Genomic DNA, 18,102 nt, shown 5'->3' with positions numbered 1-18,102 from the left:
AAGGTTCCCACACAAATTCTGGAGTAGAGAAGCAACAAAAGAAAATAAGAGGTTTATAACCATAGGACACATCTGGATTCCAAGTATCTTTATAATATTAAATCCTTTCATCTTATCATCCCACAGCTCTGAAAATATTCTTTATTACAGCAATTAGAGAAGTAGCCCCCAAGAGCCAGGAAAGGTTCCTTGATCCAACAATTTACATTTCAGATTCTGTACCAGCAACAGATTTAGACCATTCTTCGTTGTAACTGACTTAGGAAATTTCCAGACCCAGGGAGTATTTACATTGCCAAGAGCTTGTTCCTCTGAACTGTTTCTGGGGAATGGTTCTGAGGAAACCATTCCTGGCTCAGTGGCTTGAGGTGATCCCAACAACAATGCCAAGATGACACCAAGGGAAATTTTTTTTTTTTTTTTAAGGTTGTACAGGTAAAAACTAATGCAAACTCCTGTAACACCTAGTGTAATGCCGGTTTTCAAAGTTTGGTGGTCAAACACCCTATCCTCACTGGATGGGAGAATCAGACTGAATTCATACTACACATGGTTTTCACAGAGCTTAACTTTCAGCATAAACTCCTTTGATCTTAGAACAGTACAAAGTTAAATGAGAATTTCTCTTCATTCAGACTCAAAAGGAAGGAAGGAAAAGAACCCGTAAAGTTTTTATTCCATAAAGGTAGCCTGACTTCTGAGATACTTTCTGGGTGCTCAATGAACTGTTACACATAAAATAAATATACTGTTAATAGTCTCAAATAAATGCTGAACTCATTGCCAATGATCTGTTTTTGGTCCATGAGTCTTTCTGTATGAAAAACTCCCCATTTCTTTCTTTCTTTTTGCTTGGCTACTGCTCTGATTTCTCTTAAAGTTACCAGGGACAATACAAAAAAACATGAGACACTCTGACCTATCAATAGAAAAAGCCCATATTTCTTACCATGTGCCCTTGTGTGCTGAAAGTGTTCTATAAAACTGCGGTTCTGGACAGTTGCATTAACTGAGGGTGATAGAGGTGAGAGGAGAGGACCAATAGTTAAATTAGACATGTAGGCCGGTGAATTGAAAAGAAAAATGGATTTGAATTATTCTTCAAAAGTTATGCAGTTCACAGAGTAGGACAAAATAGTAAAAAAGATACCAGATTGAGAGATGTATAAGCATCTATTTGACAAGGCTACATTAAAATTTTACTTCTTGCTTTGGAAAAATTGTGATTCAGTGAAATAATAGGTCATTAATGAAAGACTTTTATTATTTTAAATAAAAATTTGGAACTGATGATACAAATGATTCTTATCTCCTCCCATAACCCCTTAAATTTTAATGCTCTGAAACTACTCACGCAGAAATGCTTGTTGATACAGCTCTGTGTGCCTTCTCCCCAACCAGCCCCACTTCCTGTCTCTGCATATTTAGATAACATTCTTTCACCCAGAAAACTTCGACGACTGTCTACCAATACTGATGTCTTCTAAAACTCAACTATTCCAGAAGCAGTCTATTCATCATTTGCCTGGAAGTGGGTTGCTGGCTTATGCTGAGGAGAGGCAGTAGAGACAAAAGATTGAGGTAAGCCTCTGGAGTCAGACTTCTCGGTCCAAATCCTGGCCCTGCTACTACTGGCCATGGGCCTTGGGAAGACTGTTAACTTCTCCTGGCTTTAGTGTCCTCATTTTTGTATGGTTTTAACAATATTATTTACACCCAAGGCTTTATGTGCAGTTTCAGCACATAGTCACGGAGTGATAACATCTCATTTAACATCTATGTGCCAAAAATGCTACACACTTCCCATTTTGTGCCATTTAATACACATAACAACTAAGCAAGTTTGGTATTATTAGTCTCAATTACACTTGAAGAAACAGAGGTTCAGAAGAGTTCAGACTTGACCAGGTCTTTGCAACTTCTATGTAGGAGAGATTAAATTCCAGCTCAGGACTATTTAATACCAAAGCCTGTGTTCCTACCACTATAGCAAGCTTCTCATCTGTTTTGAATATTTTATTTTGCACTTGTACAAAAGTGAACTTGGGATTTTCCATATGGCACCGATTCTGCTGAAATATTGTCTTCTCAACTCCACAGCAAAAACCTTGAGGGCATGAGCTGATTATTTTATATAGAGTGAACAAAAAGACGACTTGTAGACGTGAAAAAGGAAGTCTTTGGCTTAATGAGGTGGGGTGATGATCTATGGATCTCACTTGCTAGTGTTGGTACATGAACAGGGGTTTGCACTACACAAAGCATGATGGGTAGGTCCTCTCCCTAACCCAACATGGAGTTTTTCTCTTAATTCCATTTGTTATTCTTGTCTCTTTCTTTTCTTTCATCTTTTCAATCCTGTTTCTGTGTTCCCATATTATTCACGGAATGACTTTTTTTTCTACAGGAATGGTTATAAAACATTATAATAGATAAAAGTGATAAATTGATGTTTAAAAAGTTGTTATATCCAAGAAAAGATTTCTCTAAATTAATGGCATAGACTTGAGAATCATTTATAAACATATAGATAAATGAATCAATATAACCAATACTAACTTCCTCTTGGTAGTTGTGTGATTTTCACCAGGACAACAGAAATTTAAGTAAGATGGTCTGTTTACTTACTGCCTGAGATAAGACTAACATTTTCCCTCTGGATATTCTAAATTACTCATTTGACTTGCCAACTCTAGAGCTAGAGAAGAATTTGATCAGTGAGTTAAAGAATCTCTCAAATATTGGGTTTTCTCTATTTAGAAGGGTTAGGCAGGATTTTAGAGACATAAAAAAAATCTTCTGCTTTAAAACTTCTCCTTCACCAGTCTATGTCTGAAACACATTTAACTGAGAAAAATTCCTTTACGCCATAATTAGGGATACCATTAAAAAAACAGACACCCAAGAAGAAATAGCTGGATAGCAAATTCATCATATTGTTTAAGGGACCACTGTCTTAATGTCTCCATTCCCAAAAGAATAAGTATTTATTTTTAAATATAGATAACACACACATGGTATTAGATTCAAAATAGCAATGAAAAGTGTCCCTCAGCTACTCAGTTTCCCTAATTAGAAACAAACAGTATTAAGTTTCTTGTGTATTTTTCCAGAGATATTCTATATATCTATATTTGAAAAGTATGAAGGGCACCAAATACTTGAAGGACATGTCTTTTTTAAAAAAATCTGCTACCTCTTTTGCTTGAATCAGCCACGTGCCCCCTCTCCTATGAAACTTTCTGACTCCTCCAGTTAAGCTGATCAACACTACCTGTGGGTCATTGTTTTATCTCTTAGTATTATTAAAGTTATCACAGTATCACAATAGCTTGCTATGGATCTAGGTCCTGTACCACCTCCCAGGATCCTTGGTGGAATCCTTCCACATGAGAGCTGTTTCTAACTCCAATTTGTATCCTGGTGCCAAGCCCAGAGTACACGTTTGATAAATGTTTGCTAAATGATTATCAAAAATTTAGTTGGAGATAGAAGAAGAAATCGAAATGACCCAGAAAGAGGAGGGTTATTAGTATGTCATAATCTTAACCTAACTCAACCAAGCTTCTGATGGTAATATACAACAAAAACACCCATCATACATGGATATTAAATCCACCTGAATTTCTAGAGGATTTACTTTAGCTCAGAGAACAATTTAAAGGAGCTAAGTATCAGGGACTTAATTATCACTGAGCCCCACAAAAAATCACAGACTCCTCCAGGGGGATTTAAACTCTGAATTGCTGGAAAAGAATTTCACAACACTGCAGTAATGTATCCTGAGGCAGAGTCAAAGTCATCAGAAACTTCAGCCCATCAATCACCATTTTCTTTACTGTTCAAGCTGCCAACAAGTAGATAAAGTAACTCATAAACACACCAATCATTCAGCAAAAGGCAATTTTATTGTCACAATAGGCCCATAACACTTAAAGAAGCCATGTGTTAGAAAAATTAACTAAGGGTTTCCTGTAGACTGAAGGATATTGATGAGCACCCTGTGCGGGTGAACTATTTCCATAGAAGGGGGTTTTATAGTTTACATTTCTAGATATTCAGTGGATTGTTTTAACAAGCATCTTAGGACAAAACTTTGATAAAGAATTTGATGGTAGATATTATAAAGGACGGTGTATACATGACTTAATTTTACGGCTTGTAGGCCTGTTTTACTTAATTTGGATTACTCTGGAATTAAACCCAATCTTTGCCATATTCATAAAAGCCCCTATCCGCTCCCTACAAAATAATCCTCAGGGACATTTTAACTATAGAAAAGTTTCACATTAAATTATACTTTTAGGTGGAAAACATATTTACCCATGATCCAAAAAGAGTATTATGTCTTATTTCCTGTTTTATGGCAAAAATTCCTCCTAATAAGAAAGACCCGTGGGGATTAAAAGAAGTATTAAAACATTGTATATAAAGTGGGTATTGTTTTATCCCCTCTGGAAGAAACCATGGTTCACACCTGCAGCCTTAGAGGAGCTACTTTTCAATGTTACTTAATGGCGTTCTCCTCCATGGCCATCACCGTTCAGAAATCAGACATGTCTTCTACACAGTAGGTAGACTACTTTCTCAGCAGGAAGTCTACACAGTAGACGACCAAGCCAATGACGGGGAATAACATGGTGGGGGAGTAAAATGCTCACTCTAATGCTGTGCAGGCCCAAATTATACTCAATTCTATGCTGAAAAACACATGCAGATATATTAAGTTACTGATTTGTAATGTCACTACAATTAGAGTTTTTTTTAAAAAAAAGTGTTGGGTTAAAAATGTTAAAGTATATCTCACTTTGAGCAAAGTTGATAGGCTCCAAAGTATATTTATGTAAAGGAATGAGTGTCTCAGATCATGATTCTTTTCTGTCCCAAATCCTTTGTGACCAAATTCTTTAAAAACTAAGCTTCCTTATTGTATTTCAATTAGAATGTGATTTGAAAAAAAAAAAGTGGCACAGTAGGTATGGAAGCAGTCAGGACGGGGAAGCCAGTTACATTCTTTGACAGCTCTTCAGGTAGCCAATTTTGCAAATGGGTCTGCATGAACCACTTTGTTGACAATACTTTACATTATCAGTAAAGCAGAATTGAACTACATGACTTCTAGTCGCTCCAGCTCTAAAATTTGAGACCACTATGAACATTATATACAAAGTGAAGCATAGAAAGCCATCATGTTACACAGATGCTTAGGCTCTGCCTAGGAATAAGACCTCCTTCTAAATGGCAGACCAGAAGAATCCTAAATCTCACAAGTTGAAAGAGATCAGAAAGATGTGGAGGCTGGGTCAGCCTTTGCATTATCTTTTGCTATAAAAACTAGAGGCTTAAAACAAAAACTAACCATTCGTTCATAATTCTGCGGTTGGTAATTTGGTTTGGGCTCAGCTGAGCAGTTGTTCTGTTCTATGTTGTGTCAGTTGGGGTCTCACATGAGTGTGCAGTCAGGTTTGCTGGGGCCTCAGGTTGGATGGCTGGGCCCCCTCTCTCCATGTGCTTTCTCTATATGATGTGTTATCCTCCAGGCTTGTTTGCAAGGTGGCAGTATTTCAGGAGGACAAGAGCTAAGCTTGAGGCTAAGGCTTGAAAGTCACACAATGCCACTTTCACTACTACTGGTCAAAGAAAGGAAATGAGCAAGCTCAAATTCAAGGAATCTGGAAAGAATGGCATGAAATTTATGATCAATTTTAATCTATCACAGACTCTATCAAGTCTGCCTGAGGAACTTTCCAGCCTGTAAACAATGAAGGCAGCAATGTATGCTGGGAAGAGTCCTGGCTATGGCCACATAAACCTGAGTTTAGATTTTAGCTCTGCCACTAATCATACCTTTGTGATATGTCTATTATTTATTTAACACAAATATATTGAAGGTTTAAGGGGCATATCTGATACATAGAGGAATACATGTATGTCAGAGTGGTCAGGATTCGTGACTCTAAGGATGAACAACACCAGTCATGGTCTATATTTTATCTCAAATATTCCTGTTATCATGGTGATCTCAGAATATAATTAATTGCTTCTTTTCAAGAAAGATTATGCTACAAGAATATTTTGGGTTATTCTTTCTCAAGTCATGAACTGTTCAAGGCTAAGTCCAAGAAACCATTTGAATGCCACAAGATATAAGTCAGACTACAAGAGTCCTGTTCCTAGATATTCTGAGTTTCCTGTTTTAGTTAAGTACAATCTTTATTGTTCATTAATTCTCTATTTGTGAATTTGCCTACTCCCCCAAATCAATGCTGTTTGTGCTTTCACAGTCATCTGTAGACATGCTGTAGAGTGGTGAAAATTTCGAGTGGCAATTCACAGCTGAGGTAGAGAACAAGGTGACATTTGGCTTCTTGTTTCAGTTCTCATACTGTAAACAAGCATCCTGTTGTGGTCTTTTTAGTGCCAGGTGTTTTGCATTTTTGTGCTTTTTGAACTTTGTTTGTGATTTTTCTGTTTACAATGGACCCCAACCACAGGGCTAAAGTGCTGTCTAATGTTCCTAAGTGCAAGAAGGCTGCAAGGTGCCTTACGGGGAAAATACATGTGTTAGCTAATCCTCGTTTGGTTATGAGTCATAGTAATATTGGCTATGAGTTCAATGGCAGTGAATCAACAATACATATTAAATATGGTATCTTTAAATAGAACCACCCATAAAACAAAGTTACATATTAATTTGGCTGTTGAAAATGTTTCGACCAGAGGCTTGGAGGAATCTTAGTCTGTATTTCCCCTAGAAGTAGTGGCTCTTATTATTTACCGATTCAGCATTTGCTGTGACTTTATGAGACATAATTGTGGTGAATACCAAGAATTGACCATACTTCCTAATGGTGTTTTTCAATGGTGATACTTCATTACAATAAAACTGGGAAGCTTAGTGTGGAAATGCTAAAGGTGGAAATGCAGATAAATACTACCTATAATAGAGGTGATAGGATTCATGTTGACAATGACAGTTCTCCATTGTCCTTGCCACAGTGGGGCAGTGGGTTGATTAACTCAAGGATACAAAACTTAACACATTTTGTTGTTATGCTTATACTCAGTGTGTTTTGTGTATCCATATTTTTTGAACCAATTACAAAGGTAAAACACAAAGATAGTTCAAGACAAGTTGTAAAGTTGCTAGTCTTCCCCACTTTTAGACCAAAAACTTATCCTTTCTTTGATGCAAAAGGTATTTGGCATTCCTCATTGATCCATGGGAACCAAAGATTCAGAGGTTATTTAATTTCGATATCTCATAAGAACATTTAGAACTTGAGCCATAACGTAGTCAATACATACCATATTTCCTTTATTCTAAGATGATTTTTTCTTATTTTAACAATTTTATAATTTGGATGAGTCTTATAGTTGAATGTACATATACTGTACTGCTTTCTCACCATGGATACAATAAAAGATTATTGCTTTACAAGAAATAAATTTTTGTTAAATTGATGTAGTTTTGCTTGCCAACTTCATAGGTTAAATAGATAATTGTTTCTGTTTAGAAAACCTGAAGAGGCTGTAGCTATAAAAGGGAAGTCAGCGAGAGTCAAAGGAACTTATCTATCATACTTGGAAGAATAATTTTTAAACTCTGGATACTCTACCCTGCTCACTAATAAATTAGGGTTCACTACACAGGTTTTCTAAGAATCTCAGAACATAGTCAAAACTGCACTTAATCCTCATAAAACTCTACTACAAAAGGAACAAAGAGAAAAAAAAAGAACAAAGAGATAGTCTATATATCCTAATCTAATATATTCATCTATTCAATATGCTTGGGGGTATGAAGACATAAACCTACCAAACCTTCGAAGAGAAAGAAAATGGATCACAATGTTCAGAACCTATTATTTTGCTATACTGAAATATTCTCAAGTAATAAACAAGAAACAACATAAATAAGCATTGAATCAGCAACAGACAGAGTGGTGTGTTTGACATAAAAGTAAAGATTAAATGATCAGCTACACAGGAAGCAGTAACACCAATCTGTGTGTGTGTTGTTGTTTTAAAGCAATGGACTATGTAAGCTATCCTAGAACTCAAACTCAGGGATTGCAAACTCTTACATACTATTTACAGATAACTAAAACGTGAAATGAAAATCACAGCAATAAAACAGCTAATATAAGAATTGCTATGAATATATAAGAATGTTTCGCATTTTAAGACTCTGAAAAGCTTTCTCTTCTCAAGCTCAAAAAAAAACAACAACCTGTTTTATATTTACTTAAAATGGAATTCCCTTGCCAAGTCTGATTTAACAAAAAGTTGATACTCATCAATATGAATATAATTTTTCATACTGAAATATAGATTTATTTTAAGGAAATGGGACAATATTTGCCTTATATTTTATAAGTCCCTGTAGTTCCATATGGTCCTTATTTATTTAAATTTTACTCAGCTTGCATAATATTTTTGCTTACAGTTATATTCTTTAAGATCAGAAATGCCCAAATCTGGAAATTCAGAGGTACCATTCGTTAACATTCTTTCAGTGTGATTCATAGACTTTTTGCAAACTCCACTTTGATTTTAAAATAAAACTAAGGTAATAAGATGTTTTGTGTAAAAATATATGACTTAAGCAATAACGATAAAAGGAGCCTGGCTTTGGGAGATTACGAGCCAAAGCAAACCACACTCCTTATGAAATAGACTGTGCAAAGTTCATTTGAAGGGGAACAGCAAAATAAAACACTTAATCAAATGTAAAATAGCTTTCTATTCTGCTTACTTTAAAAACTATCTAGTGGTTTAATTGCTGCAGTCCTACATTTAAATGGTCAAAAGCAGTAATAGCTAAATAACAGCATGCAACATGGTAGAGGGTTAAATGAGGTTACTTCAGAACTCGACATATGTTTATAGCTAAAGGACAGATATTCTTCACTTCAATTTTTATATGAATTAACTTTGTCACATAGTATCCAAATGGGGGAGGTCCATCTTGATGCTTCCCACTAACGTCATCTGCCCTACAGAACTTCTGTTTAATAAGAATGAATTAAATTGGTACTAAATCAGATGATGAAAAAAAATACAGGTCTGAAACTTGAAGAGAAATGACAAGATCCTAAATCTGACATTCCCAGACCCTTTTGATATTAAGAATATCTAAATTTTACAATCTGTCTTGGGAATCCACTGACCTCATTTACAATGAGATGGTACCAAGAACATAAAAACAAAACAAATGCCCCAGTCTAACTGTTTTCCTTTTGCAAAGCCACAAGCTTATCTTAAGCCTCAGTAAAAGTATAACAACTAGGGCTTGTATTCTTAAACTCACCTTCCCAAAAGTGATAACAATTATTAGCTTCCATAACACAAAACAAAAAACAATAATTAGGCATTATTCTCCAGTTAAAAAACTCGAGACTTTGAAGTTTTAAGAAATTGGTGAGATGGGAATGCAAAGAGAGAATGAATTTTCTTATATAATCGTCATTTTGAAAAAGAGAGTTATAAATGTAAATGTTCCTCCTTGATCAAAAAAAGAAAGACTAATAATAATAATATCCTTGCAGTGTGGCTGCCTACCTTTGTCAAAATATTTCTCAAGATGGGGCATTCACTATACCCAGGTAATTCATTCCAGCTTTGGTCAGCTGATATTTAGAAAGTTCTTCCTTATAATCATACGAAATCTGTTTTCAGTGAGCCCCTTTGTGAGCACCTGAATTGTTCTTATCCTTCATCCACAAGAAGATAACCTTACATGTATATAGAAAATCCTCATTGTCCCTTCTGGTCTTCCCTTTTTCAGTCTGTTCAACTCTTCCTCGAAGGTTGTGGTTTCAACAATGTTCTTTCGACCACATAAGAGTGCCCCCAAATAAATAGGATACTCTAGCTACAGTTAAAACTGATCAGAGAAGCACTCCAGACAGATCTAACAGCAGACGCAAAAGCCTTGCATCAGGTAGAAACAAGACTCATGAGAAGAACTGAGTGAGGTCAGCATGGCTGGTATTCAGTGGTGCAATGAAGCTGGAGAGTCATATTTTTAAGTGTGCATGGCACTAAATGGGGGTACTAAAGATACAAAATAAAACAAGACTGTTCTCAAGGAGCTTAGGATCTGGTGAGAGATACGGGTAACTCCCTTTTACAGAAGACCCCGATGACACATAGTGGTAGCACTAGAAAAGGGGCACAAATAGTTTGGCATCGGAGTCCGACTGTCTGATTAAACCACAACTGGACCAAATGCTAGTATTATGTCCTTGGAGAAGCTACCTAACTTATCTGTGTCTCAGTTTCCTCATCTATAAAATGGTGATAATGCTACTAACTTTCCTATAGGGTTGTTGTGAGGATTAAATAAGACAACGCACATTAATTACCTATTAAGAACAGTGCCTGAACCACTTCATAAAATTTTCGTGCTAAAAAACAAATATCTACTTATTTAAAAACAGTCATGTTTCTCAGTGTACGGGTAACATACCAAAGACACATGGATGAAGAGAGCTAACAATCTACTTTAATGTGACTGTTTAATAATAACAACAACAACGACAACAACAACAACAACAACTGAACTCAATATAGACAAGCACTGGGAAAAGTCCTTTACATTCTTCATTAAGTTGAATACCAACCGTAAGAGGTAGATTCTGTCATCACCACTATTTTACAAATGAAGACGCAGATTTAGAAGGGTTAAGTCGCTTGTCCAAGGCCCCACAGTTAATAATGATGCAATAGAATCAGCATCATTATTCTGCTATGTTGCCTGTTAGGTTTGATACAATGCATGGTCTAAACCTGGGACCTCTGGCAATGGTACTCAGAAAAAGGAAAATGCATAGAGTTAGGATCCTGGAGAAAGTTTCCTCATTCTTCCTCCACTTTATTTGTTCGATCTCAAGAACAGTTCAAGACTGATAATACTCTAAGATAAAATATTCTTAAGGTTTTCCTTCTCTTCTCTAGAATTCCCAGGGCCGATAATAAAATAACCCCAAAAAATGACACTGGAGAGCTATATTTTACTTCTGAGGACAATAGAGATAAAACTTCTAATCAGCAAGCAAACATTTCTAAGGGGACACTGAGGGATTCAGGGAGAGGCTTAAGGAATATGGTGAAAGCATCATAAGAGGTAAGAGTCTTCGGTCTTTCATTTGGCAGAACATGCTAAGTCCTCTCAGCTGCAAGATTTCATGCCAATGCCCACTCCATGACCAAAAAGAGGAAGGGAGGGGAAGACAGGATGAAAGAATGAATGAATAGATGGAGAGAAGGAAATAAAAAATAAAAAATACTATCTCTTTCATGCAACGTGCCTTTTCTGGCTGTGTGTCTCCCTCAAATCCACGTTGAAATCCTAATGCCCAGTGTGATGGTATTAGGAGGCAGGTGATTAGGTCACGAAGGCAATGACCTCATGAATGGGATTAGTGTCCTTATAAAAGAGGTCCCACAGCTCCCTTGCCCCTTTCAACATGTTGGGCTACAAGAAGCCTCCAACCAAGAAGAGGGTTTTCAAATGATCATGCTGCCACCTTGACCTTGGATTCAGTCTCCAGATCTGTGAGAAATAAATTTATGTTGTTTATAAGCCACCCAGTCTGTGGTATTTTGTTATAGCAGCCTGAATGGACTAAGACTCTAGCTTACGAGAAGCATATAAAAGGTAGCCTACATTAATTAAATCTATAAAGTATGTACTACAGCTCTACTTTTTTCTACTTTCCAGAGGACATCCCTAATTTAATAGTCCCTCTTATGATTTTTCATTGGTTGATCTCCTATATTAGACCATAAACATTAAAGGCAGTAGAATCAACTTGAATGAATGCATGAATAAAGAGAGGGTTTTTCACTCAATTTTGTATCCTCAGCACTAAGCAAAGTGCAGCCTTTGAACAAACATATGCAACCTATCACAGAAGAGCCATATTCACGAAAAGCAGACCTGGGAGCACATCATAGGATTAAAACAACAGAGGCAGAAGTTTGTCATTGAGGATTGGGTCCAGGTGTGCTCATAAACCTTCCCAGGAGGCTCACCCTCATCATTATCGTGGTATTTTAAAAGGTCTATTTAGATGACCTTCTGCAAATACATTGGGATGCTAAGTGAGAGCTCCCTCTGTGATCTCAAAAACCATCTGTCTTGCCTCCAGAGACACTATTTATAGCAGATAGGACTGATGTGGTGTCAAGACCAAGTCCCAGAGGCTTAATTCCTCTAAAGACAGCAAAAATATCTGTTGGACACACAACAAAGAGGGCACAGAAACCCTAATTGGGAGGACTGGAGCAGATGCTAAAGAAGAGTCACCAGTATGCAGAACATACTCTTTCCCGATATCAAAGCTGAAGTAAGGATGTGTCACATAAGCAAACGTGCAAGGGCAAGAGTAAAAGTGCTTTTGACAGTGCATCTCAACATTATACACAATTTCCTTCTGTATGCTTCTATCTTGGTTTGCTAACTTCCTGATGGCTGAATGCACTCCCAGGACCTGATTGGATAATATGATCTGGTGACTTGGAGTGTTAATTAGGCTACATGTTCCATGTCAAAAGAAAAAATTGGCAGGGGAATGAAAAATAAAAAAGATCTTCATTGTGGTAAACAATGATTTTATTTGTTAAAGTACCTTCCACCCTGCGCTGTTCAGCCTCACCAAAAACAACATGCCTATATATTATGAGTCTAACGTACAGCTTTTGATGAGGTACCTGAGGTTAGGAAATGAAATCTGTGTCCCATTTCTCATTTTTAAGTGGTGCTTATCCTTCCAAGGACAATGGGATTTACAGTCTGAAAGGAAGAACTATATATTATGAACCTCAAGATGCTTTAAAAAATTTTTTTTTCATTGGCTGCCTCATGGTGGAAAGAGAAGCAGATTATAGCATTTAGCAAGCAGCCTCACATCTAGGGCACAGGGGGTGATGTGGAACAGTGGAAGCCCTCAAGCTGGCAGCTAGTAGCACAAACGTATGCAATATTAAAGACCCAGAGCAGCGTGGGCACATCTTATTCAAGTTTTCTAACCAACCCACACAAAGTGAAATAGTAATAATAACAAAAGCAAAAAAAAAAAAAAATCTGCTAACAAACTCATTGAGCTAGGCCACACACGCTGATCAGTCTTCTGATTTCCTTTGGTAAATCCAGTTCTGTTTTATTTTAAGCAGCAGAAAGAAACTTATATTTGCATTAAATAAATCAGAGGGTTACTTTTTCTTTATGAAAGAATTTAGTACAGAATTTCCCTAAAACATAATTTCTTTGGTTCATTTCAAATATAACTTTATTTATACAAATTAAGTTATTTACCATTCAAGAACATCTCTTAGGAAAAATAAGAAAACAGTCCCTGGAATGGAGACACACCCATTGCTCAGGGTCAACCAGTAGTTTCTGAATATTATCCCAATGGCCTTAGCATAACAATTATATACATGCACTTATATAAAATTATCTACTGCTTATAAAGCCTCTGATCCTTACCACTAGCTTAGTGCGTGTGGAAACTGAATCTTGGAGAAGGTATATGTCACGTGCAATTGCTTATTACCTACTATGCACCAGGCTAAGCACTGTATACAGGTCATCTCTTTGATCTTCCTAGCAACTCTATAAGGTATTACTATCCTCATTAATAGATGAAGAAATAGACTCTGAGAAGTAAAGAATCTGCCTCTACTGGTAAAAGGAAGAGAGGAAATATGACTGAGAGCTAAAAGAGAAGAATGGTTGACCATCAGCTCAGAGATCATGGAAGCTGAAGAAGGGACTTGGAGGAGGTAGAGAATCTTCATTTCAGGCTGGGGGAGGGAATTGGGCAGGAAGAGAGGAATGTGAGCGGAGGGGAGTCTGAGAGGATGGAATGCATATGCAGGTTTGGGGAACAGTGGTCTGCTCTGGTGCTTTGTTGATGGTGTGTTACTTCCTGCATATATTAGGAGCTGGCTGGAGAGCTGGCAAAAGTGTTTCTATGAACTGCCCAAAGACCAGATCAAATATAATTAGAAGGCATTATTAAAAATACAATTAAAAAATATAGCCTAGTCCAAATCATTCAAAGGGAAACTAAAGGAAGAGTATGTCCCTTTAAATAACATTTAAAATGTTATTTTCAAGAGAATTTTCAAAAATAAAAACTGAACAGATAGCATTCCAAGTCAGACAATGAAAAATGTAGAAAAGTTCTGGGGTCTTAAGAAGGCAAAGACCCACAAAAGGGCTGAGAGCTAAAATTGGCTATTGAGCTAGTTATGTCCAGGTGTCTCAGTTCCATCCATGAAGATGAAAAAACATCATAGAGTATGCAGGAAGCCACACACCGCAGTTCCTGCCTGCAGAGGCAAAGGGAGAATAATTTATGAAATAAATTATCCTGAACTCTGGAGAAAAGTTTTAACCAATCTTTAATTAAGCTGAAGGAGAAGAGATCCTTTAATAAATAAGCACCAGCCTCTGAGCGTGTTCAGGTTCAGGTGGCTCACTAGTCGGGCTGAACCAAACATCAGGATTCTCTAGGTCAGGCTAGGCTAGGTAGTAAGAGAGAGAAGAACCGTGAAGCAGGAAGCATGCAGAAGGCATTAAGACCCAGGTTCCTGTAGCATATGCTGTTTTTGAGTTGCCTAGTGCTTTAGGGGGCTAATATTTGTTACAGAAAAAGAGAACAGAATCACCCCACCCCTCAATAGTCCTAACACAGAAACATTATATTCCTGCCAAAAATGGAAAGAACTATTTTATTGATATTATACTTATTTTATCTGTAAATGTGGCATATGCCATTTATCCCTTACTAAATAAAACAGGCAAATGAAACACCAAAATACTCATTTAAACACATACTAATTAATAAGAATGTCTCTAAGGAGAGGCCCTGGTTGGAGGTGGTGTTGGGGTAGAGGGCAAGGCTAGGGCGAAAGGGTAGGAGAGACATTTTTCATTTGATATTCTTTTGTGTCAATTTAACTTTATATAAGGTGTATGTATGACCTATTCAAATATATATGCACTGATTATCACATTTTGAATAAATATAAAACCCGAGAAGTTTTATATTTTAATAGCACTAGCGATTAGTGACAATCAAAACGTACTAAATAATCAAAGATCTATCATTCAAGCAAAAACTGACATTCTAGTCCAATTAAAAAAAAACATTATCAGTAGACGTGACCATAATCAGAATAAAGCAAAGCCTAAATTTGTTAGGCTAGAATAACTGATGTATACTTTTATCTAGTATTTCATTAAATAATAATAATGATGATAGTGGCAATAGTTCACACTTATATTTATAAGTTGTACGTTTTAGCCACCATCCTAAAAACTGTTATAATATTTCTATTGTAATGTTGTTGTTCTATTGCTGTTGTAATGTTATTGGTCTAACAAGCATTTATAAAAAAATATTCGACATCCTAGATGGAGAAAATCCTCTTAAATATTAAAAACAGAGGAAAATTTGAAAGCTGGCCAGAATATGGAGACACGTAGTCATTTATATTTTTTTCCATATCGTGAAAAAACCAAGTCTTCCATAAAGTGACACATGGCTATAACGAGGCTCAAAACTAACTCTGTAATGATGAATATATCTCACACCTAGAAACTTACCAAGGGTGTGTCTTTTCCTCCCACAATGCTGAGACCAAGCCCTGAATGTCCCTTGGATATTTCTATAATCATTTCCTGGCCAGGGACAATGGGACACGTGGCAGGGTCCACTGACAGAGGAGCCTGGAGACCACCTGGAAAAGGATTGAACACAGAATGACTGGCAAGTAGGAGGTGAAGCTAAGCTTGCACACTACGTACTTGAAGAGTGCACGGTTTACATGAGTTTATCATTTCACTCTTTTCCTGCCAAGCACCTTGAAGGAAAAAGCTGGATCATTACTGCCCATTCATCCAGAGATGAAACATGACATTCCTATGCCACTTTTGAGATTAAAGCAATAACCAGCCCTCTTCAAAAAGCATCCGTTTTAGTTTGAAATTTTTAAAATTTTAAAATACACCATGAAAACTGGTATGGAAAAATTTAACATGATTAAATGATTAAGTATATATAGACATATTGTAATGAGAATAAATACTGGTATGACAGAAGATTCTGAGTTATAGATAGAAAACACTAATAGCGCTTAAATCCTTTTAATTAGAGTATATCATATAAGATTATTAAGTATTTAATCAGTAAAATGTGATGTAACTAAAAATAACAATTACCTAAAAATTATCCCAAAGATACACAGTAAAAAAAAAAAAAATTGTGTTATAAGCACAACATTCAAGAATCAATTGCTGGCACCATAACTAAAGGGCTTGTTATTGCTGTTTTATAAAGATTTACTTTTAAAAATCATTGTTTTATACTGGGCTTTTCTGCAAACTAGGAGAAAAAATTTACAGGCTAAGTAAAGATGTTTAATAATATCCATTATCTAGCATAAATTCTACATACGTATGTGCATTTTCCAGATGGCTGAACCTAATTTGTTGAAAAATCAAAACATTTAAAATGTTATTTTCAAGAGAATATTATACAAATAATAGTCTTCTAAGAATGTCATTTTTTTGATAACAAAGTTTGCTCATCATGAGTTTTGATTCTTATATTGTGATATAATTTAATAAAGGGCTGATAATAGAGTGCCCCCTACTGGTCAGTGGCAGCTAATGCACAGGGGCCAAGATGAGATCCACGAAGCTCATTGAACCTATGGAGAAGCAAGGGCCGTGGGACTATGGCCTGAGGGTCAAGAAAGGTTTTTACAATTTCAGAAGGTTGGAAAAAAATATTTCAAGACGTGAAAATCATACGAAGTTCAAATTTCAATGTCCGTAAATAAAGTTGCATTGGAACGCAGCCCTGCTAACACATTTACATCAAGTCTATGGCTGCTACCACACTACAACGGCAGAATTGAGTAGCTGCAAGAGACCATATGGCCTGCAAGCCTTAAATATTTACTATCTGGCTCTTTACAGAAAGTTTGCCAATTCCTGGTATAAAACAAAAGGAAACAGACTCTAGGTAAGACTGTGGGGGTTCTGCTCTTGCTAAGCAATACTCATAGTCTTTGTGACAAAAGTATACATATTTTGAAGGGGCACTGAAGTGGGTTTGAGTTCCCAAGGTGGATATTAATAGGTGGGTAAAACAGAGGCTCACTCCTCATCAGTAAAATGCTGTTACTACCATCTAATAGGCTGTTAGAGGAATTAAATGTGTGTGAGGTACCCTGCCCAGGGTCTGGCATATTGTACCATTCATATATTTGCTGTTCCTGACCACATGGAATTTATTAATCTAATGGCTTCTTGGTTAAGAGTAAGAAGTTTAGTGACACAACCTCAGTTACAATAAAAAATGCTACATTAGAAGTAAAATATTATAAACCTAATTTATCTCTAGATCTCTTAGCAGCATATGTATTTCACATTTCATTTCCCATTAGCTAACAATAAAAACAATGAACATCGGTGGCACCATTTCATGGATGCTTTAAAAGTTTATCCTCCTTTTGTAAACGACCAATTTAGTCTTTTGAGTGAGAAGAGAATGGACACATAGGAAGAGATACTGGAGATGGCATTTCCTTCCCTCCTCCACTTTTGCTTTCCTTAGGCAGTCCTGAGTCAGTCTTGGTATTTGTATTTCTCATAGAATCCAGCCCAAAGTCTGACACATACCAAGCCCCCAATAAATGCTTGATACGTAGATGACTGACTGAATAAAATTTCTACTGATTAAACTCTAGGATGACTAATTTCTGTTATTGAGGTATAAATATGTGATCTATGTCTTCAAATCTCAATTAGTCGACATTGCAGTCAGCAAATTTTTTCAGTAAATAGCCAGGTAGTAAATATTTGGGGCTTTATAGAGCATATGGTCTCTGTTGCAATTACTCAACTTTATCCTCATACAGTATAAAAACAGCCAGAGACAATATGTAAACAAATGAGTATTCCAACAAAACTTATTTATGAACACTGAAATGTGAATTTCACATAATTTTATTAAATATTTTGATTTTTTTCAACCTTTTAAAAATGCGAAAACCATTTTTAGCTTTCAGACTACA

General features: G+C 36.3%; 1 protein-coding gene across 6 annotated transcripts in view; it reads right to left on the bottom strand.

Annotated features, from left to right (window-relative positions):
• PATJ (PATJ crumbs cell polarity complex component) overlaps positions 1-18,102 on the bottom strand; it is a 287,089-nt gene that overhangs the window by 41,997 nt on the left and 226,990 nt on the right. For all 6 annotated transcript variants that reach the window (XM_039887878.1, XM_039887926.1, XM_039887916.1 and 3 more), the window contains one exon: positions 15,626-15,759. In XM_039887878.1, the coding sequence (XP_039743812.1) occupies positions 15,626-15,759 (134 nt within the window). The remainder of the gene's footprint in view (positions 1-15,625; positions 15,760-18,102) is intronic.

This window comes from Pteropus medius, unplaced genomic scaffold (assembly GCF_902729225.1).
Source record: "Pteropus medius unplaced genomic scaffold, Ma_sr-lr_union100, whole genome shotgun sequence".
Lineage (NCBI taxonomy): Eukaryota > Metazoa > Chordata > Mammalia > Chiroptera > Pteropodidae > Pteropus > Pteropus medius.
Note: the sequence above shows the minus strand (reverse complement) of the source record. Positions and strands in the feature narration are given on the sequence as shown.